The sequence below is a fragment of the Oncorhynchus masou genome, chromosome 23, assembly GCF_036934945.1.
Source record: "Oncorhynchus masou masou isolate Uvic2021 chromosome 23, UVic_Omas_1.1, whole genome shotgun sequence".
Classification (NCBI taxonomy): Eukaryota; Metazoa; Chordata; class Actinopteri; order Salmoniformes; family Salmonidae; genus Oncorhynchus; species Oncorhynchus masou.
In genome coordinates, this window is record NC_088234.1 from 25,869,571 (window position 1) to 25,892,915 (window position 23,345).

The 23,345-nt window shown below is 43.4% G+C and overlaps 1 protein-coding gene across 4 annotated transcripts in view; it reads right to left on the minus strand.

Moving 5' to 3' along the window:
- Nucleotides 1–9,663: 9,663 nt before the first annotated feature.
- Nucleotides 9,664–23,345, minus strand: part of frem1a (Fras1 related extracellular matrix 1a) — a 31,546-nt gene continuing 17,864 nt past the window's right edge. For 2 of the 4 annotated variants that reach the window (XM_064931691.1, XM_064931693.1), the window contains 26 exons: nucleotides 23,176–23,266; nucleotides 22,930–23,097; nucleotides 22,361–22,569; nucleotides 21,975–22,068; nucleotides 21,615–21,867; nucleotides 21,162–21,365; nucleotides 20,695–20,880; nucleotides 20,206–20,402; nucleotides 19,256–19,481; nucleotides 18,894–19,038; nucleotides 18,363–18,504; nucleotides 16,315–16,507; nucleotides 15,772–16,036; nucleotides 15,045–15,462; nucleotides 14,651–14,852; nucleotides 14,281–14,425; nucleotides 13,880–14,009; nucleotides 13,598–13,670; nucleotides 13,364–13,513; nucleotides 12,903–13,129; nucleotides 12,713–12,760; nucleotides 12,411–12,617; nucleotides 11,991–12,122; nucleotides 11,616–11,731; nucleotides 11,435–11,520; nucleotides 9,664–11,339 (listed from right to left, as the gene is read on the minus strand). In XM_064931691.1, coding sequence (XP_064787763.1) covers nucleotides 11,137–11,339; nucleotides 11,435–11,520; nucleotides 11,616–11,731; nucleotides 11,991–12,122; nucleotides 12,411–12,617; nucleotides 12,713–12,760; nucleotides 12,903–13,129; nucleotides 13,364–13,513; nucleotides 13,598–13,670; nucleotides 13,880–14,009; nucleotides 14,281–14,425; nucleotides 14,651–14,852; nucleotides 15,045–15,462; nucleotides 15,772–16,036; nucleotides 16,315–16,507; nucleotides 18,363–18,504; nucleotides 18,894–19,038; nucleotides 19,256–19,481; nucleotides 20,206–20,402; nucleotides 20,695–20,880; nucleotides 21,162–21,365; nucleotides 21,615–21,867; nucleotides 21,975–22,068; nucleotides 22,361–22,569; nucleotides 22,930–23,097; nucleotides 23,176–23,266 — 4,510 coding nt within the window. In that variant the 3' untranslated portion in view covers nucleotides 9,664–11,136. Of the gene's footprint in view, nucleotides 11,340–11,434; nucleotides 11,521–11,615; nucleotides 11,782–11,990; nucleotides 12,123–12,410; nucleotides 12,618–12,712; nucleotides 12,761–12,902; nucleotides 13,130–13,363; nucleotides 13,514–13,597; nucleotides 13,671–13,879; nucleotides 14,010–14,280; nucleotides 14,426–14,650; nucleotides 14,853–15,044; nucleotides 15,463–15,771; nucleotides 16,037–16,314; nucleotides 16,508–18,362; nucleotides 18,505–18,893; nucleotides 19,039–19,255; nucleotides 19,482–20,205; nucleotides 20,403–20,694; nucleotides 20,881–21,161; nucleotides 21,366–21,614; nucleotides 21,868–21,974; nucleotides 22,069–22,360; nucleotides 22,570–22,929; nucleotides 23,098–23,175; nucleotides 23,267–23,345 lie in introns of those variants that run through there. The other 2 variants (XM_064931694.1, XR_010451141.1) reach the window with 2 other exon arrangements.

The following is a 23,345-nucleotide window of genomic DNA, read 5'->3' on the forward strand; positions in this document are numbered from 1 at the left end:
CAAACATTACGTTAGCAGTTAATTTGATTTAGCATGCACATTACGCTTCTGTAGCAAGCTAGCTAGCTATCGTTTTTGATCATTTTCAAAATATATTTACTTACAGTACTGGAATAGGTTTTCCCATTGCCTCCATTTTCAGGGTCCTTAGAAAAACTAAATAATGGGAAATCTTTTGAAGTTTCCGGCAGCAGCTAAACGCAGCCAGCCATGTGAACAATTGACTAGCTGTGTTCAAATACTCATACTAACTGAACCATTTGTGATGTGAATTGAGTATATAGCATTGTAATGACCTGGCTAGATCATAATTGTCCAGACAGAGGATTGAGTTTACGATTCATGGTTTATTCCCAACTCCCACACAGGCTATTGTTTGGCCATAGCCCACGCTAAATAAATGAAAGGTACCAGTATAAAACAACAGTGACCTTCTCTTGTGAAGACCAAGCGTAAGAGAGAGAGCAATGGCTAAAACATGGTTTATGGGCATCTCCTTATGCTTTCCTGAATTCGCTCTGGCCATCTACTCCGATTTCAGAGCACTCGTCTGGGTGTACCAGAGCCAGAATAATGAATTTAGTAGCGCTCAACACCTGTTGAATATGGCCGGTGTCAGTAAACGGCGGCAAAAAAAGCGTAATTGATGACTCCTTGCTGTCCCCAGTCCACCTGACCGTGCTGCTGCTCCAGTTTCAACTGTTCTGCCTTGTTATTATTCGACTATGCTGGTCATTTATGAACATTTGAACATCTTGGCCATGTTCTGTTATAATCTCCACCCGGCACAGCCAGAAGAGGACTGGCCACCCCACATAGCCTGGTTCCTCTCTAGGTTTCTTCCTAGGTTTTGGCCTTTCTAGGGAGTTTTTCCTAGCCACCGTGCTTCTACACCTGCATTGCTTGCTGTTTGGGGTTTTAGGCTGGGTTTCTGTACAGCACTTTGAGATATCAGCTGATGTACGAAGGGCTATATAAATAAATTTGATTTGAATTAAATTGTTGCCAGCAGCACAGTTACAGTCACCAACGATCTGGATAACATGTAAACAGCCTAACCAGCTCTGCTAGGGCGAGCAAAATGGGCAGAGTGGTCTGATTTGTGTCTGGAAGTAGCTAGAAAGCTAGCCAACGTTAGCTTGGGTGCTTGAATTTACAAGCACACTCTGGCACTCCACATTGAATTTAAGAACACACCCGAAGTCGTAAGATGTCTAACTAGTAATTTGATATGCTTAACTAGCTACAGTAGCAAGCATCAACTTCCAGTAGACAGGTGAAGAGCTAGTACGCTCAACTGAAAGCATACTGTTTGTTTACAGTATACTAAAATGAACTAATAGCATATAGTATATACTCATTAAGTATGTAGTACACAGTATGTTAGTTTGGGTCTCCGAAAGGAGCTACTGAGTTTGGTCTTCCAATATGGCGCTTGGTGCAGTTGCTAGATGATTTGTGACAACTGCAAGCCCTCTATACATCTATTTAAAACAAGTAATGATACATCTTTATCTTGTGGCATTAAATGTTAAGACATTAACTGTAATAAAAAGTAATACACAGCACATGACCTTGAGTTCTGATGCGGTTTTAAATGGATGGTAGACAATGACATACCTTGTCTAAATTGATATTCATGTGATAAGATTAATCTATTGAGTAAGGTAAGAAATTATGTCATACATTAGCAATCGAGCTATACAGGTAACTGGCCTATAGTCTTTCAATGCAAAAATATACTAGCTTGTTTGGACCTTTCTGAGATTCTGAGCAGTGGTTGGTCAGATCAGAAAAACACCTGCCCAACACTATTTGAAAAAGATGTTATCATCCATATTATGAGTTAACCATTCAGAAAGAAAACAAAAACAAATGTTAACTTGTCTCACTCACTACCTCACTACTTCGGTTTATGGCATGGACACCATCATCTTTGGTGCTCTGCATTTACGTGCACGTGGAAATTATAGTAAAAAAATCATGACATTTTTGTCATGAGGTTAGCAGTGTGTTAGCAGTTCAAAATCACATTTTAATAATAACTAGTGACGATCCAACGTCATTAGCTACCCTTCTGCCCACTTCAGCTGTACAGAGAAGAAAATTGTTATGTGTGACTATTGTTTTTTTGTGCTATTATTTGTTACCTTGACCATATGCTTTTAAAGTAAAATTACTGCATTTGAGGTCGAGGGCTGTGACAGCATAACTAGCTAACCAGTAACGTTGATTACTCTTCAAAACTTGCACGATAGCCAGGCTAGTTACTATATAACGTAAACTCACCCCATTCCGTACAAATGTGCGCAACCGCAACATTCAAACGAGGCTACAAAGAAAACTAATGGGACTGTAGCGACTGTGTTGACGTCAAAATCGGGGGTGTGAACTAGTTTTCTATTCAAGCGTTGATCGACATGTTAATGGATCTATAGTATTGGAGAAAAGTTGAAAAGAACTGACCCTCCGTTACATCTTGACGTGTCATGTCGTAACGTACAGCACGCATAAAGCAACTATTTCTGTCTTACAATCTCTCTCAACCAGGTGTAGCACTTCTCTCATCCTTTAAAAACAAGAAATTGACAGTGACGGGGGTAAGGGGGGGATACCTAGTCATTTTTTTCGTCATCGTTGCATGCGATCATCACTCAAAGCCGCTGTTTACTTCTAACTTCACTTTAGCACCGCCCTAAAAACCAGATTCAAATTCGACACAAACCTTCAAATAGGTATGTAATGACACATTATATAAACTCTTTATAGTGTTTTATTTACAATTTAGAGGCAATAAGGTGATAAGTTAGACAGATTTAGTGAAAAAAAGCCATTTTCCCCACACATCTTTCCTTCTCACTATCAAGCATTAGTTTCGCTTCACCACCCGCCATTTTTAAAAAGACCCGACGGGGCTCATTGCCTGCTTGAATTATGCAGAAACGGGCAGCGTTTAGGTCATGTAATTGATTCTGTTAGAAAGGGGAGAAATTGTTCTTTACAATGGTATTAACATTACAGTTGATCTGGAAGTATTACGTTTTTGGGGCGCTAAAATAAGGGCAATTCTATGGACCAAAGCGATGTTTACGTTAACGTTAGTTGCTAGGGAGCTAGCTAGAAAGTCCTAAATATCTCGCTCTCGACTCTATTCTCATGTTTTAATGACACAAAGAAAGCCTGATGTTGTTAGCTGTGTCTGGTCAGGAAGACTTCCAGCCAGGTCCTAACATTAATTGGCTAGGCTAGTATTATATTGCCTCAAAGCTAGCTTTATCAACTTGTTAGATACCTTGCAAAAAGTAACAGGCCAAACATCCCCCCTGTAAGGTGGAATCACATCATTACATTATCCCATTCTAATAGAATCTCATTCTATTTGTATGGGCTAACCACTGTATAATTATTGGGATAACATTTAGCTAACATTAGATAACAACATTTACCATTTATATGAACATTTCGATAACATACACAGTGACTAGAGAAAATATCAAACATCAGTAGAAAAATGCAGAATGGGATAGTTGTTGGATAACTATATAGGCTGTACTTGGGAAAGCTTTGAGAGTACATTGGGGGACAGGGCTTTTCTCATCATGAGGTGACTGTCATGCCACCTCTTTATGCAAGTGTCATACAATTAAATTTTCTCTGAAAGGCCCTATGTGGTACGAAGATGCACTTTCTTATCAAAGTTCCACTTTGACACAGAGAAAGATGGGACACATAACCTTGGCTTCCCATGCCAGCGGCTATTATATCACAAACACTGTTTGACTTCTGATTACACATTTATAGAGGCTGATGTTGCTCGGTGGATTTAATTGACTGTTTAATCTTGGCAGAGGATCTTCATTTCTAGGTAATAGGCTAATAAGCTACTTTTAGGGCTACTGCAATGGAGTTGTAACCTATTCCCTATCAGGCCTGTTCGTAGGCATATTTGGTTGCATTTTCCTGAGTATAAAAAGGACCTTAGGTTAGATAGGGATTGGTGGGGCATTAATTCATCCCTCAGTTTTATCAACACTAAGGTATTTTCACTTGAGCGATTACAGTATTTTTTTATTTGCAGCAGAGTACAGGCCTAATATCCCATATTGTAATTTGTAACACCATCTGTATGTACATCTGAGACACTCCATTTAGTATGGTATTGTTGTGAATACAGATATACCCCTTTTAAGTCCCGCATACTAGTATATTCGGAAAGTATTCAGACCTCTTGACTTTTTCCACATTGTTACGTTAGCCTTATTCTAAAATTGATTAAATACTTTTTATTTTTTTTATTTTTATTTTTTACACACCAATCTGCACACAATACCCCATAATGACAAACGAAAACAGGTTAAAGAAATTAAAAGGCACCTAGTGGAGTCTAAGACCATAACAGACAATACGTTCTGGACTGATGAAACCTAGATTGAACTTGTTAGCCTGAATGCCAAGTGTCATGTCTAGGAAACCTTGCTCCATCCCTACGGTGAAGCATGGTGGTGGCAGAATCATGCTGTGGGGATGTTTTTCAGCAGTAGGGACTTGGTTACTAGTCTGGGTTGAGGGGAAAGATGAACGGTGCAAAGTACAGAGAGCTCCTTGATGAAAACCTGCTCCAGGGGTCTCAGGACCGCAGACTAGGATGAAGGTTCAACTTCCAATAGGACAACGACCCTAAGCACATAGACAAGACAATGCAGGAGTGGCTTCGGGACAAATCTCTGAATGTCCTTGAGTGACCCAGCCAGAGCCCAGACTTGAACCCAAGCGAGCATCTCTTGAAAGACCTGAAAATAGCTGTGCAGCGACGCTCCACATCCAATCTGACAGAGCTTGAGAGGACCCGCAGAGAAGAATGGGAGAAACTCCCCAAATGCAGGTGTGCCTAGCTTGTAGCGCCATACCCAAGAAGCTGTAAACGCTGCCAAAGGTGTTTCGACAAAGTACTGAGTAAAGGTTCTCAATACTTATTTAAATGTGACATTTCAGTTTATTATTATAATATTATTATAATATATATTTTTTTTGCTTTGTCATTATGGGGTTTTGTGTGTAGATTGATGAGGGAAAAAATATTGAATCAATTTTAGAATAAGGCTGTAACGTAACAAAATGTGGAAAAAGTCAAGGGGTCTGAATACCTTCCAAATGCACTGTATGTGGGGTGATTGGCTATAGTGTTGACCAATCACCACATCCATGTTCTTTGTAAGTGTCATTTTGGGGCAGTTGACTTGACATATGGCCCCAGCATAGAACACAGTTCTGTGCTGGAGCTAGTCAGTCCTTTAAAAGGTATTAGTTGTTTGTGTACAATAAACATCACAGAAAGGTTTGTTGTGGTCCTTCCTCCCATGTTCTCCACATCAGCTGTGCAGTGAGTTATTTGTTAGCTAGATTCATAGTACTAGTCAGGTTAAAGTTAGCTGCTTAGGTGATTGAACATTAGCACACAATAGCTCACACCCAGTGAAGATCTCAAGCCACAACTATATGTTACGTTTCGTAGGTATGTATTAATTTGTAGATGTCAATCATCCGTTTCGTATGATGCGTTACAAATATCATTTCGTATGATATTGAAATTTGTAACATTTGTACAGTATGTTATGAATTGCAATTCAAACAATGTCATACCTTTTGGGAATTCCTAACATATTGTACTTTTAGCAAATTTGTAACATGTTATGAATTACAATTTGTTGTTGCTAACGTTGGCTCGGTGGCTAACGCATGCTAGGTTAAGGTTAGGAGTTAGAAAAGGTTGGTGACCACTGCCCTAACCTGAGTCAAGATCACTTTCGCAGTTAAAAAGCAAACTGAGATCTACTGTCTCAGATATATATTTTTACATTAACCTCACACAAACAGTTCTGTTGGAATGAGGTTTGTGCAGTAGATCTAATACATTATCACAACATATTGGCTATATGATTGGCATGCCAATATTGTTCATCAGACCATATTATATTTCAAAACTCGAGCTTTGATAACAAAATAGATAAGTTGTTTTAGCATTTAGCACTTGTGAGGGGAGGCACTGTGCAGCATGAATTGAAATAATTCGCTTTTTTATTTTACTGGACTTGATAGTACCTGCATCTGATGGTCAAATCACGACGTCAGTGATCTTCAGTTCGACAATTCGGAGCTCTAGAAAGATGCCTGAGTTTCGGACTTGGAATTCCGAGTTGGATGACCATTCAAAAGATTTTTCCCAACCGCCTTCCATGGTCCCTGCTCTCTCTTTCCTTTCCCCCGATGAGAGTGACCAGAGAGAGGGGACACCGTCTTCCACCTGATGGCGAAACCTGAGTCGCACCGCATCTGCCTCATGCACAAATTCATGTTGTTCCTATGACCAGAGAAAGTTAAATATTCCTTAATATTAAAATCGACACGACGAGCTGCTAATAATAATAAAACGCAGGGCTATCGATACTTGGCTACTCATTCATTGCAGCTGCAACTGCAGCCTGAGCGGAAGTACGGGAAAGCGCGTTTTGTAATAGTGTTGAATAAAAACAGTGACAGTGCTGAATATAAACTTAAACATGAACTCACTCACTCATAAAAACAGCACCTCTTTGATGTATTCGTTGACAGGCTCTCTGTGGTCATGGTTTTAAAAGTTATTACATCTTACGTAGGCTAGTAGCCTATTAAACTTGGCTGTGGCCAGGTTCATGGAAGCTCGGTAGCCACGGTGATTTGAGCTATCCGATTGGGCAGCGCAGTAGGTGCACTCGATTTAGTCACATATTTGCCGGTCCGCCTGGTAGGCGGAGTTTGTCTCATGGGAACACTGCCTACCCGGTGCGCAGGATTTTTGCATCAAGTGCCCCTACCGTCAACAGCTCAAGAACGATTTTAAAAAGGATTGACCGGTTGGCGACCACTCGGTTCGGGTAAGGGTTAGCTAACATCCTATCACTGTCAGCTGTGTTTATTTTCAGCAAACTGAACATGTGTAAATATTTGTATAAACATAACCAGATTCAACTACTGAGACATAAACTGAACAAGTTCCACAGACGTGTGACTAACATAAATGAAATAATGTGTCCCTGAACAAAAGGGGATCAAAATAAAAAGTAAGTCAGTATCTGGTGTGGCCACCAGCTGCATTAAGTACTGCAGTGCATCTCCTCATGGACTGCACCAGATTTGCCAGTTATTGCTATGAGATGTTACCTCACTCATCCACCAAGGCACCTGCAAGTTCCTGGACATTTCTGGGGGGAATGGCCCTAGCCCTCAACCTCCGATCCAACAGGTCCCAAACGTTCTCAATGGGATTGAGATCCGGGCTCTTCACTGGCCATGGCAGAACACTGACATTCCTGCCTTGCAGGAAATCACGCACAGAACAAGCAGTATGGCTGGTGGCATTGTTATGCTGGAGGGTCATGTCAGGATGAGCCTGCAGGAAGGATACCACATGAGGGAGGACGATGTCTGCTGTGTAACCCACAGCGTTGAGATTGCCTGCAATGACAACAAGCTCAGTCCGATGATGCTGTGACACACCGCCCCAGACCATGACGGACCCTTCATCTCAAAATTGATCCCACTCCAGAGTACAGTCCTCGGTGTAACGCTCATTCCTTCAACGATAAACGTGAATCCGACCATCACCCCTGGTGAGACAAAACTGTGACTCGTCAGTGAAGAGCACTTTTTGCCAGTCCTGTCTGGTCCAGTGACGGTGGGTTTGTGCCCATAGGCGACATTGTTGCCAGTGATGTCTGGTAAGGACCTGCCTTACAACAGGCCTACAAGCCCTCAGTCCAACCTCTCTCAGCCTATTGCGGACAGTCTGAGCACTGATGGAGGGATTGTGCGTTCCTGGTGTAACTCAGGCAGTTGTTGTTGCCATCCTGTACCTGTCCCGTAGGTGTGATGTTCGGATGTACCGATCCTGTGCAGGTGTTGTTACACATGGTCTGCCACTGCAAGGATGATTTGCTGTCCGCCTGTCTCCCTGTAGCGCTGTCTTAGGCATCTCACAGTACGGACATTGCAATTTATTGCCCTGGCCACATCTGCAGTTCTCATGCCTCCTTGCAGCATGCCTAAGGCATGTTCACGCAGATGAGCAGGGACCCTGGGCATCTTTCTTTTGGTGTTTTTCAGAGTCAGTTGAAAGGCCTGGGAAACAGTGTTTAAACCCTTTACAATGAAGATCTGTGAAGTTAGTTGGATTTTTACGAATTATCGTTGAAAGACAGGGTCCTGAAAAAGGGACGTTTCTTTTTTTGCTGAGTTTAGTTGCAAAGTTGCTAAAGTTGTCCATTTATTAGATTTTAACAAGCAACCATTTGCGTTATACGCCTACCAATCTACTCCAACCAATCACATGTATTTCCCCTTTGCCTCAAGTAACCTTCTGTCTTATGTATCTAATAGTAATTTGTGTGTCCGCCCTCTGTTGGTTTGAGTTTACCATTTGGTTTTCATCATGTTGTCTCCATTGGTTTTAGTGCATTAACCCGTAGATGTTTAGCTATAGGACTTCTATGATTATGTAGTGCTGAGTGCTTATTACTGTTGGTGAGTAGGGTTGCACAATTCCAGATCCAGTTCATTCCCAGTTGTTCCTGGTCCTCCTGGTTAGTAGATTCAGGAGGGAATGAGCAGGAAATGCAGGAATTCTCCAACCGGGATTTTTTGGGAAAGTTGATGAAGGCCGAAATGTTAGTCTTTTAACCTTGCTTAAAAAAATTGAATCTTGTTAATGGTGAGTAAATGTTGCACCTTTTTTCTTTCTTATTCTGGGAAAGTTACCGGAATTGTTCAACTCTAATGGTGAGTTTGGCTACCCTAGTACTAGTGTAACAGGGGGCGAGTTAATCAAATCAATCTCTCAAATTAATATGAGTAAACCTCATTAGGTTTCTGACCTGAAGCCACATTTAATATTTTCTTGAAGCACTAATGGTTTTATGGACCAAATTGTTTCTGTCTATCAAATTGGAATGAAGGCCTACTTTGAGATTCGCACTTGTTTGTGACCTCGTCGCTCTGATATGGATCAAATTTTGTCTGCTACAAGGCCATATCAGGGCTAGTGGCTGCCTCCTAATAGTCTTAGTGCTGTCCCCTTCCCGTTCTCCTTACCATAACTGGGGAGGCCGGGGGGATTTCCTGGTACATATCCACCATATTGCTTTCGCCTATTACGTATTCATAGTGATTGCACAATGATTTATATAAACTGTTATGTTATGGGCAGGTTGGCGTTTATTGGGATGAGTCTTGTCCTTGAGGCAGAACTGAGCGATTTCCGCTAGATGGGCCAGCTGCAAAGTCAAAATTGCCTATATTGTAACATTTATGAAAGAAAAACATTACCTTCTTAATTTCAAGATTAGGGTTAGCAGTGTGGTTAGGCTTAAAATAAAATGTTATGACTTGTGGCTGTGCCAGCTAGTGACCAGTGCAGAGCTACCTCCAGATCAAGATTCATGATGAAAAATGCAAACCTGCATGATATGGCTCAGGGGCAGAGTAGACTACGTTTGTCAAATTGTTGAACTTCTACTTTACTCAAATGCAGCATTGTTGTGTCAAAATAATTTAGCATTATTAGCATACTATTATTCGCCTATTCTTGAAAAATAACTAATAAAGCAGTAGAATAAAGATTAACCTGATAGATTTCTGGAATAATATATGTTTATAAAATAATTGCATACAAATCATTACATTTGAAATGGAATGTGAAATTAAAATAAATTCTGTACAGTAACTGGCTAAAATGTTGCAACTGTCACAATGTCATTTGAGAAAGCAACTGAGTGATCCCACAACTGCATATGAAGCTGTCTCGAAGGCAGCTGATGCCTTTCTGTATTTGAGTTTCTGTGGCATAATGTGAACTGTAGAGTTGGCACCATATACACTCAGTGGCCAGTATTAAGTGCGCCCATCTAGTACTGGGTCGGTCGTCCCTTTGCATCCAGAACGGCCCAAATTCTTTGGGATCTGGAAACGTTGCTCAATATGTGTCAAGGGGCGTAACGTGTGCCAGGAAAACATTCCTGACACTATTACAGAACCACCACCAGTCTGTACCGTTGACACTAGGATGGGGTCATGGACGCCGAAATCCTAACTATTCCATCAGCATGACCCAGGCAATGTTTTTCCACTCAATGTTTTTCTGTTATCTACCAGTTTGTGGCACGCCTGTTAGCTTGCACAATTCTTGCCATTCTACTTCGACCTCTCTTCAACGAGCTGTTTTTTGAGATACTGGAATTAACATACCACGCTCAAAGTTGCTTAGGTCACTCGTTTCCCCCCACTCGAACGTTCAATCTAACTGTGACCGACTGCCTCGATGCCTGTCTGCCTGCTCTATATAGAAAGCCACGGCCACGTGACTCACTGTCTGTAGGCGCAAAGCATTTTAGTGAACAGGATGGCATACCTAATAAACTGGCCCTTGAGTGTAGGGTCAGTGATGAGAGTAACTTGAATCTTACGTTGTTATTCATAAAATATTACATTTTGTTAATACAGAAATACTGTAGTCCACAAACCCAGTTATGACTGATTTCAGACAAGACAGTGTTACTACCATCAAGGACCGTACATTTGAATACAACCTTGAGACGGTGAAATCAAATAATACTTGAAATGTACACGTTGAGAGGTATGCGTTACTCACAATACAATTTGTTATACACAGATATTAAATATTACACATATGACCAGTGCAGCAGTTACAGCACTCAACAACAATAATAGTAATAAGTATAGCTGTTACACATGTGAACAGTACTGTACATGTTAAAGCTACTCAACATTAAGAATGGTAAGGAAACCAGTGTCATTGGAGTGAATGATCCCTTTAAAACTACAGTAGCTGGGAAAAGCGTGAGCTTCAGCGGTGCATGTGTGACATGTTTGCGACTGATGTGTTTGATGCAGTACTTCCGTTTCATTAAAGCTGACCTCTTCATCTATCTCTGTAGTACCGTAGTAAATCTCCTTTGGGTGATTGGTTGATGTTACCTGTATGAATGCAACTTGTCTTGAGGGTCAGCTCCACTCCTGTTGGAACAGCAGTGAAAAGAAAATAGTTCCGATTCATAGCATCAATCCAATGTAGGGATCCCCCTCGGCTCACGTCTTGATGTAACACATGTAGAGATGTCCCCTGCCCGTCTTACAGTCTCTGATCTGCCACTTGGCCCTCCTCCACACCAGAACACACCTCCTGGTCCCCTTCCTCTTGCCTCTGGCCGGGCTCTTCCTCCAGTTGGTGTAGGTGATGGGTTCTCCACCCACCCACTCCCAGCGTCCAGGGCTCTCCCTGTCGTTTAGACCTGAGAGATGGAGAGAGGACAGTGAGTGAGGTAGACGCACGCACACACGTTGAGGCACTTTTCGTCCAATGGAAATAGGACAAGGTACTTTTTACCTATCCAGAATGGCTTCCTTCCACTGAAGTCCCACAGCCAGTCCATGTCAGCCTTGGAAGAAACGCTCACCAGATTGGCTTGGTGACTGGAACCACAGGAGAAATAAGAAATTATAGTTTACTCCAACACAAAGGCACATTCTTGCAAAATAGGTCACATGTTTCCTGTTCCACTTCTCACCTCTCCCTGCATGCTCTGATGGCGGTGCTCCACGACGACTTACGCTCGTTGCTGAGGAAGTAGCAGTTGCCACTGTGATAGGTCCAGCCCTTACGACAATTCTGAGCACTGACCATCTGTGTCGGGGAGGATGAAAATGGCTGGCCAATGAGGTGAGAGTTCATTACTGAAATATGAAATGGCTAACATTAAGGGCTGGTTTCCCAGACACATCAAGCTCAGTCCAAGACAGTGGCCCAGAATGTTGAGCTATGACTTGGTTAGCCCATACTCTATGACCCTGAAATAGTCTAAGTATGATATTCATAATACAATTGGGCAATTGATGAGGGTACATTATTCTGTTTCCGGCACCATCCGTCCCAGATTGATTACCTCATCAGTGGGAGCCCAGGGCTTCCAGGAGACCCCGTTGCAGCGGAGGAGCCCGCCTGAGCTCTGGTTAAAGTGTAGGAGCCCCATCAGCTCTGGGACACAGGGTTTAGGGCCAGAGCTAGGTGAAGGCTCCTGAGGGCCAAAATTATTAGAGTAAGTAACACATTTAGTTAATTTGTTCATCATATTGGAAGTAGTTTATAGGCCAAGAGAGAGAGACTAATCTATGCTTTGGGTTTGTTTATATAGCCACTGCCACTAATGACTGAATAACCCTCAGTGTCTGTTTATATTGAGGCGATTTCAGTCCTAACTTAGCTGCTACACCATGAGATCCAAACCTCTCGATGTGATTGTCGGTGTTGTACTAAAGTTGCTGTGATATAGAAACTGTTATGAATCAATGTAACGATGACTCACCTTATTGGGCTTCTCAGGTATTGTATGTGGGAGCAAGCTGTCACTCTTAGTCTTAGGGACAGGTTTAGGGTTGAGGTTGGGAGCCACTGGTGTTGTTGCGGCTGCATGTTGCTGCCGCCCTCTGCTGGTCACCTGAATATTAGCCTTCCTTCCCTTCCTAGACGGTGACTTGTCATCCTCCAGGCGCACGGACATGATCCCGTGGTACTGCAACCACAGAGAGGCAGTGAGAGAAAGACAGTGATGGCTGTCCCTAGGTTGGATTCACTGTGTTAGATTAGTGAAAAAGGTCATAGCCTTACCGTGAACACAGTGTCTGTTCCATTGCGATGGACTGACGATGGTGGAATCTGTGAGAAGATAATACATGATCAAGTTGTACTACATAACTCTTAGGTTTAGCATAGTTTAGAGTGAAGGCTTGGAACAAAGACTTGGGACAAACCTCAACAGAATAACAGTCACACCGGTGATTACAGAGTAAAAACTCACCGTCTTTCTGTTGGCCATGGCTCTGAGTTTCATATTGGGCTTGGCGGGCACAGCAGCGGGCACAGACTGGGGCATACCATCGCCCCGGGTCCAGGTCATCTGCTGGTCTGCCTTGGCAAGGGGTAGTGTCTCCAAATGAATGGAGCCATGTTGGGGGTACGGCCCTGACTGAACCTGCTTCCCCCCCAGACTGGAGCCCATAGGGGCCCGACTGGATCCACACTGTCCTGGAAAAGCACAGAGACTTACATTGAGATTTTGAAACCACGTCAATACTTCATAGAAGGTTGGTGTATTGTCTATCAGTCTTTGGCTTCCTCGGTCCCTCCAGTTTCAATAACATGAAAAATGTACCTTGACAATGTACAACCTTTTTAGATTAAAATAAAGAAACGGCATTGACTCACAAGACAATAGAAAAGGTTTCTATTTGATTTAGTCACTAGTTCCCCAGTGTTCACCTTTCCCAGAGTCCTTGATTTTAACCAGCGCTTTGGAGGTGCTGCCTACTACGGTTCCCTCAGGGGACACCAGTGTCACTTCAAATGTCTCCTCTGCCTCCTCCAGGTGATCTTGGGTAATTTCAATACGCCAGCTCCTTTTGGATACGCCTTCATAGAGAGCACAGGTTTGAGTTACCTATCTCCTAATCTATGATGGTAACTCATATCAACCCACTCCAAAGCCACACGTACCAGGATCAAACTGGATTAGGCTGGACGGGCTCAGAGTGAAATCCTTTCCAGCAGTCGCTGTGACCTCTCTCACCTAAGATATTGACAAAAGGGGAATCCGAAAGTGACATTACATTCATCGCACTAAAATGGATTTACAGTGCCATCTATCACTCGAATTACCTCACCGAGACTAACCTGGCTAAATGAAGGTAAAGATATGTATATGCAATTTATCTAGAATTTCTAGATTACAGGAATTGTTCTAAGAATCATACTGTTTGAAACGGATCGATCAGAAACCTTGATGGTGATGTACGAGGACTCGGCCATGTTGCCTTTCCGTTCGACGTCCAGTGAGACAGTGCCCTGGTCCTCACATGCCTGGTACTCAGACACAGCCAGCTCCACACGAGACCACTTCAGCTCCAGCCTGCAGCATGGAACCATGAAGAACACAGCACAGTGAAAACAGTTTCACACACTTACCAAAGATCCTGCGTTGCCTTTCCAAGTTGATTGAGGGGGATGGTACCTTCTTTCATTACGAGGACACAGTACAAATCTTCATAAGCTGTCATATAAATTGGCCTCGTCGTGTACATTAGTATGTATGTAACCATTGGTTCTCTCCTCCCCCTGACTGACCACAGTATGTAGAGCATACTAATACTAGTTGTGTCTTGTGCGGAGTAGCAGCTCACGTGTGGGAGGGCCCAGTGTTCCCCAGGGGGTCGGACACTCTGAACTCCAGGCTGTCTGACAGGGCTTCTGTAGCTGGGTCTATGATATACACGATAGTCCTTTTGCTCAGGTCCCTCTGAGTGAAACGCTGCTGGATAAAGCTGCCTGCAAGAGCACAGTGTAAGATGGACTGTCTACTGAAGAGCAAACACAATTAACCTGGGGTCTATGGGCTATCGTAATGGTCTTTTTTTGAAGGAGCACTGATGGCCTAATTAAATGCATTTGGATTAATTACAGAAAATATTATTTATTTTACGCATATTTTCAGTGGACAAAAGGATAAAACTGATTGAATGGGGCCTGACGCCCCTGCATGTAAGGCTTCACCTTTAATCGTATTCTCCAGGTAGCCAAAGTATGGTGGTCTGTGGATGTGGAAGATGAGGTCTTCGTCCTTGGTGTTGCCGTCCTGCGCTCTCAGCTCCCGGTACGAGAGGTAGATCCCATAGCGACCGTCAGACAGGACTTCGGCCTTCCACAGAGACTGCAGCTGCACAACCTCAGGAGCCAAGCTGTCCAAAGGCTCAATCTGGAATACAGGATCTTGTTCATTAGGCACCATCAAAGGTGTCCATCAAAACATTCCCAAAACATTGCACAACTAATTATTTTGATTCCACTACTATTGAATAAGTTGCTGTGCTGATCTACTGTATCCCTGAAACGGCCCCTCTATCGACATATCTGGGCATAGGTGTGTATGCAGATAAGTGTGTCCTACCTGAATGGTAAAGATAACAGGTTCCATCTGTACCCTCCCCTCCAGCAGGAAACTCCTGTTGGTAGTGTCTGAGGCCGTGAAGGCAAAGCGGTCGATCTGCGACGGGCCGCCCCCGTGCCTGTAAGTCACCTCCAGCTCCTGCAGGTCCCACTGGGTGAAGTTACCCCCGGCAGCGAGCGGGACACCGCCACGAAGCAGTGTGCCGTACTGCGGAGGCTGGGCCAGGAAGAAGAGCAGGTCACTGGGTGGGGTGTCGGGGTCGGACAAGGCGAGGGCGTCAGGGGTCACCGCCATGGAGGAGTCCTGAGGGACTCTCAAGCCGCTGTTACAGGTCAGTGATGGCAGCACGTGGTCGGTGGTCTCAACGTAAATCTCCAGGGTGCCGTTACGGGTGGCCTTGCCATTGCTGACGACGAACCTAACAAAGACATACAGGAGCATGGCAGGTTCATAGGGGAAGGTACTTCATCTCATACAATGTATCAAACTTATTTTTACATTTTACATTTAAGTCATTTGGCAGACGCTCTTATCCAGAGCGACTTACAAATTGATGTGGGTCAGATTTGGGCCATCTGCTATCTGTTATGATGGCTACAGTCTTGGAGATGTCTTTTTTTTTTCTACAAACAAGCATCGTTTGCTGCATGTTCCAACCACTATTATGTGGAATAATGTTAAGATTATCAGCCTCGTCATTTTATACATTTAGAAGGGTTGCCATTACTGTAGTGTCTCCAACGACGCGGTGGCTCTGTTGTCGTGGACGTAGCCCACCAGGTTGGCAGCGATGTCCATTTGGCTGAAGGTGCTGATGGCCACCCCAGGGTGTTTGATGTACTCCATGTGGCCGTTGCCGGGGGGGACTGTAACGATGTAGAACAGCTCCTCGGGTTTGTCTGTACCGTCCGTCGCCAACAGGACGTCTGTGGTCAGAACCACGCGCTCACCACGGCTGGTCTTCACCGGCTTCACAAAAATGGCAATGTCTCCTGGGAATTGATAGAGAAAGTGAAGTCTTAAAATGAAAGTTTGCACAAATTTGTTTACACAACATAGACTTATAAACCAGCGTATTTTATTCATTATTTTAGCTGAGTTTAACATTATTCTAATAACATAAGACAACAGTAGTAGTAGCTACCAGCTGATATGATGAGACTTCTCTACTAGCGTTTGTTTTTTTACACAGACCATGAACGTGTAGGTTATAGCAAACTGCATAATAGTGCACTTCCCAGTTTGGTGGTCTGTCCATCTGTTCACAAACCTTTCTCCATGTCCTTGAGGGAGATGTGGAAGTGATGCGCGGGGGAGCGGTTCTTCCCGTCCAGCAGGTGGAACACAAATAAATCCTGTGTGTGTCCCAGTGGCCCGGTATGGAGGTAGCGCAGCAGGTTCATGTCCACTGTCTCCTGGGTGCAGTTCATCTCCGCAGACTGGGTCACCCAGTCAGAGCCTACCTGAGAAGGGACCATGGACAGTTAGGGAGAGAACACATAATCGAAGGCACATAATGACTGAATGTTGATGATTTACTTACAGTGTAATCATTAGTGAACTGAAAGTAATGTCTTTTGAAAAATGTTAGGTTGACATGCATGATTTTGCATGTTTCAAAAGTTGAATAATGAAGAATATATATATATATATATATATACACACATACATACACACACACGCATACACAGTTGAAGTTGGACGTTTACACCTTAGCCAAATACATTTAAACTCAGTTTTTCACAATTCCTGACATTTAATCAGAGTAAAAATTCCCTGTCTTAGGTCAGTTAGGATCACCACTTTATTTTAAGAATGTGAAATGTCAGAATAATAGTGTAGAGTGTGATTTATTTCAGCTTTTATTTCTTTCATCACATTCCCAGTGGGTCAGAAGTTTACATACACTCAATTAGTATTTGGTAGCATTGCCTTTAACAGTTTTAACTTTTGGGTTTCGGGTAGACTTCCACAAGCTTCCCACAATAAGTTGGGTGAATTTTGGCCCATTCCTCCTGACAGAGCTGGTGTAACTGAGTCAGGTTTGTAGGCCTCCTTGCTCGCACATGCTTTTTTAGTTCTGCCCACAAATGTTCTATAGGATTGAGGTCGGGGCTTTGTGATGGCCACTCCAATACCTTGACTTTGTTGTCCTTAAGCCATTTTGCCACAACTTTGGAAGTATGCTTGGGGTCATTGTCCATTTGGAAGACCCATTTGCGACCAAGCTTGAACTTCCTGACTGAAGTCTTGAGACGTTGCTTCAATATATCCACAATTTTCCGTCTTCATGATGACATCTATTTTGTGAAGTGCACCAGTCCCTCCTACAGCAAAGCACCCCCACAACATGATGATGCCACCCCCGTGATTCACAGCTGGGATGATGTTCTTGGGCTTGCAAGCCTCCCCCCTTTTCCTCCAAACATATTGATGGTTTTATGGCCCAACAGTTCAATTTTTGTTTCATCAGACCAGAGGACATTTCTCCAAAAATTCTAATCTTTGTCCCCATTTGCAGTTGCAAACCATAGTCTGGCTTTTTTATGGCGGTTTTGGAGCAGTGGCTTCTTCCTTGCTGAGCGGCCTTTCAGGTTATGTCAATATAGGACTTGTTTTACTGTGGATATCGATACTTTTGTACCTGTTTCCTCCAGCATCTTCACAAGGTCCTTTGCTGTTGTTCTGGGATTGAGTTGCACTTTTCGCACCAAAGTACGTTCATCTCTAGGAGACAGAACACGTCTCTTTCCTGGGCGGTATGACGGCTGCGTGGTCCCATGGTGTTTATTCCTGCGTACTATTGTTTGTACAGATGAACGTGGTACCTTTGGAAATTTGGCGTTTGGAAATGATTCCCAAGGATGAACCAGAGTTGTGGAGGTCTACAATTATTATTCTGAGGTCTTGGCTGACGTCTTTTGATTTTCCCATGAGTTTGAAGGTAGGCCTTGAAATACATCCACAGGTACACCTCCAATTGACTCAAATCAGAAGCTTCTAAAGCCATCATTTTCTGGAATTTTCCAAGCTGTTTAAAGGCACAGTCAACTTAGTGTATGTAAACCTCTGACCCACTGGAATTATGATACAGTGAATTGTAAGTGAAATAATCTGTCTGTAAACAATTGTTGGAAAAATTACTTGTGTCATACACAAAGTAGAAGTGTATGTAAATTTCCAACTTCAACTATGAATATACATGAGTTTTTTTAAAGTGAAATGCCCCTTTAATCGAGCATGGAACAATTTTTTCTATGCTGGCATTTGTTAATAACACGTACCAGTTCATATCAGATGATACAGGAGTGTACTGACCTTAACCTGTAGCAGTCCCTGAGTGGGAACACTCTCCAACATGTAGACTATCTCCTGAGAGGTAGTGTCGCTGTCCTGAGCAAAGAGAATAGCACTGGAGATCAGCCTAGCCTCGCCTGCCTCCACCTCCAGTCCATTGTTCCTATAAGGCAGACAACCAAGTAGGGTGAAGTTGCTTGGGTCAGTTTTGCATTTCCCCCACTAATGGTTAAGTTTAGGACTGGGAGAGTGGAAAATGATCCTAGATCTGTACCTATGGGAAACTTCAGCCAAACGGTTTGTTTATTAACTTGTGTGAAATGTGTACCGAATGTACACAGGAAGGAGACATTGTGGTGTTGTACTCAGGAAAGCCAGAAGGGGGAGCACAGATATAAGGGAAGTCTAGATTAGGCGGGAGGACGTTTATACGGCCTGTTGTAAACATGTATGGATTATTGGTGAAGTAAACTCATAGTAAACTCTACAGAACGTGTGGACATCAATGAATTGTTTTCTCTGTGTGTAAATGTAACAAGTCCCATCTGTTACCTTATGACTCGAGGCTCCTCGTCATTGACAGGGAGTACATTGACCATCATGTGCCTCTGGAGCTGGTGTTTCCCATCGTTCAGCTGGATGGTGAAGCTGTCCACCATGTTCTCAGAGTCATCATGCATGTACATCAGAGACATACCTGAACAGTGGAGGTGAACTCATTATTTGAATGTGCCTGTATGTATAACCCCACGACTGATGATCACTAGCACACAAATCCCACCAAATTGCTCTACTTGAATCTCATACAGCTTTTTCATGCTCTTCAGGATCACCAGTCTCAATAATGGCACAGTACTACGGTGTCCATATGAGGACAGCCTCTGAGTCGCAAGGAGTTGGTCACAGTACAGTACCATTCCTCAACTCCTGCATGGTGAAGTCCTGGACCAGCACCTCTGCGTCCCTGTGCCTGTTGATGGGTCTTCCATTGGCGGGCACGTCGTTGCCGTACGTTCGGCCCATGATGGTGCCATGCTGGGGGGCCTGGACCACGGTGAACTGCAGGTTGTTCTTAGGGATGTCCAGATCCACCGCGTTTATAACAGCAGGGTCCAGCTCCTTCATATGGCCCTCTCGCACCTTTTTACACGGGAACACCAATGGGGATGTCAGTTAAATCGGTCCGGATGTGGTCCTAGAGTGAATTGAGGCATGTTGCACTATAGAATAGGTGGTTAGGGGGTTTCAGTTGTTGTAAATATGAAATCAGAGATTGAAGAGCATGAAAAAGGCCATCACTCGCACCTTAGAGGCTGCTGCCTTATATACATAGACTTGAAATCACTGGCCACTTTAATAATGGAACACTAGTCAATTTAATAATGTTTACATATTTTGCATTACTCATCTCATATGTGTATATACTGTATTCTGTTCTACTGTATTTTAGTCTATGCCGCACTGACATTGCTCGTCCAAATATTGATATATTCTTAATTCCATTCTTTTAGGTTGATTCTTTTAAGTGTATTGTTGTGAAATTGTTAGATATTACTGCACTGTTGGACCCTGAAACACACATGTGTATGTGACCAATAAAACGGTCTTTGATTTGAACTATAATAGCTTTAAATAGTGTAGACGAAGCTTCCAAATTCGGCCCAGGAAATCTACAAGATGTGCAGGGTTTTGTTTCAGACCAGCACTAGCACACCTAATTCCACTAATCATGGTCTTCAGCCTGGACCAGGTGTGTTAGTGATGGGCTTTGAATAAAACCCTCCACATCCAGTAACTCTTCAGGTCTGAATATGGTGGTGACCTCGGCTGTGGATACATGACAGCTTGACGACGGGTGACTCACCGTGATATTTCTGGCGAGAAACTCCGGGACCTCGTCATTGATGGGGTTGATGATGATGTAGAAGTGGGCGTGGGCAGAGGTGTGTTTCCCGTCAGAGACGCAGAGCATGAACTGGTCAGCGGTTGGCTCGATCCTCTGGTGTCTGGACTGGACATAGTTCACATGTCCGTTCATGATGTCACTGTAAGAGAAGGAGGCTGAGGAGAGACCGGAGGAGAGATGCTGAGGTGGAACAGTCCGGGAACCTTTACAGTTAATAATGTACATACTGGTTATACATACTACGAAAAGGGGACAAAGTTTGAGTTTATACAAAAGGTTAATGTAACAAGTGATTTATTTAGGAAAAGAAATCGGTGGATTATTCACTGCTTATGAGGGATTCCATATGGCTTGAGGTTACAGCACTACAGTCTATGAAAAAGTGCAATGCCTGTGATGTGAATGCGGTTAAATGAAGACAAATATGACGGGGTAAGAGCTACTCACCGATGCTGATGCCTGTGTTGCTTTTCTCAAATCCAGGACTGGGCAGGATATTCTCAATGTAGCCATACTGGGGAGGAGAGACCAGGCTGATCACCAGCTCCTCCAGGGGAGTGTCCACATCCGAGGCACTGAGGTGGGCTACAGTTATAGGGGCCACACCCCCTTCATCCACCACAAACACATCTCCTACAAAGGAGGAGAAGAACATCCATATTGATTGACCATTTACGTATAATTGTGAGAGAAAATAGTAATGGAATGCACTATACAGTATTGCTCAATATTTTACATTTCTGTTGGTGTGCCCAGAGTGTTGCTTTCAGTATTTTTCTTCCACTAGCATACACTTGCTAATATAGGTGTACGTTTGCTCTTGAACCGTTTCACAAATCTCAAGGATACTAATAATGTCTGAACCTGAATAAAAAGTATCATAGGCATTGCTGCAGCATCACTGCATTCATTACCTGTTGCAATAGAAGGCATCTGACTGTCCACAGGGAACACGGTGACCTTCAGGTCATACAGAGGCAGGCTCTCCTGGACTTGTGTCCTGCCTCTTTTCAATGTGTCCTCTCGGTCATTACAGCATGACGGAGCGTTCTCCGCCTGGCCGTCGGATATCACAAACGTGATTGTGTCGTGTCGAGGGGCTAGTCCAATCTCCGCTCCTGAGGTGACATAAGAAACATGATTGCAAGTTTTTGGCTTCAAAGAAGGGGATGAAATAATATGTCTATAATCATGTTTTTTTTTTTTTTTTTTGACTCAGAAAACAGAAAACCACATGATGGCCAACAGAAAAGTTGTAAGATGTTAGGGTTAATGTATAAAAAAAAATATATATTTTAATTGGAATGGTCATAAACCAGCAATACACTTATGGTGGTGCAGGGATGAGGTAGATTTAACAGTAATACCTGTGTGTTCGTAGGTGATACTCCCTGCGACAATGTCTGCCTGAATGAAGCGATCGACCACAATGGTGTTTTTGCGCACCACGCCATGGTATGGCTGACGGGCAATCATGTAGGTCAGACTGTTATCGTCACTGTCTGCGTCTGTGGCATAAATGTACTCAGCGGTGATGATGACTTCCTGTCCCTCTGCACAGTCCAGAACAGGTTTCAGACCTGGCATGAGAACTGGAACCTCATCATTGATCAGTGTCACCTGTTGACAAAGATATGGTCTTTGACTCTCATACAGCAAACATTCACTGTAACATCTTTTTGGCTCTGATAGCATCGAAATGGTCATGTACATTAAGTTTACAGTACCTTAACTTCCAGAACAAAGTTGATTGCGTTAATCCCATCGGTAGCGATGAATTCAATGGCATCGCCCACTGTTTCCGAGCTGTCGTGATGATATCTGCACGGACAAACCAACACAATTGTAGTTTGACGATACAATAGGATTGTTGACACAATTTGACTCTCCTTGTTATCGAATCAGTTTGTGTCCATGCTGTATATAGATAGCCAATGACTGCTCTGTTCCAAAATTCACACTAGCATTATGCTTAGAATCAAGCCTTCTACTGGGTATACGTTCTAAACGGTATATAGTGTGGCCATTGGAACGCAGCCAACATGTACAAACTTCACATGAGCATCGCAGTGTATTAGGGTGCAGTAATGAAGTGTCATCAATCATATCTGACCTAACTTTTAGGCTTTTCAGGTCGCGAACAGTAAAGTTCTGGCCCGGTTTCATGGAGAAGCCATCCAGCTGAACAGCTCCGTGCTGAGGCTCTCTCTTCAGTTCCACTCTCAGGCTCTCCTCTGTAGAGTCATGGTCTTCCAGCAGCAGATGGTCCGGACCCACCCAGCACTCCCCACCCTCGTCCACTGTCAGAGGTTTCATGTGCACCTGGGGAGGGAACATATACATGTATACAGCAGGGTTGTCCAATTAAGGGCCTGAAGGGATGAAACAATTCTGACTCTCCTTCTTCTATTTAAGGGCTAATTTTATTTAAGGGCTAAATTGTCTGTTCAATTAATGATATAAATGGACCAATTAACTACCAGGTTGAAAATAAAACCCAGCAGTACTTTGGCCTTCAAGGGCCTCAATCGCCTTGGTGTAGAGTCTTCAAACTGCTTCAGCTACTCCTAGACAGCTTGTGGTAGAGTTAGCAGTGCTAGCATGATTGTGACAGGTTGGGGGTTAGCCTACCAGTACACAGAAGTGCCATCTAGCTTGATAACTTTGAACACAACCTTATACCTCTGGGGCCAGGTTGTCCACTGGCACCACGGTAATGTTGAAGCAGATGCCAGCGACTGTGGTTCCCTGCTGGTTGGTGACGGAGAGCACCAACTGGATGTGCTGCGGGTAAGGCCCAATGTCCAGGATGGGAGGCATGTAGGCCACTTTCATGTAGTTGACTGCATGCTGGAACAATAAAGATGTTAGTAAACCTAGTCTGAAATTTTCCTCTCGTCCAGCCAAAGTAAACATATCTGAGCTTACCTGTGTGAATAACCTTAACACTGGGGCTTCAGCATCCTTGGTGAATTTGGCAATGCTGTCAACCAGGAACAGCCTCCCTGCATCATGGCCCCTGGCCAACAGGAAAATAGCACATTGAACGTAACAGTCGAGTTTCAAGGGGGATGCCTTAACGTATTAGCATTGGTAAT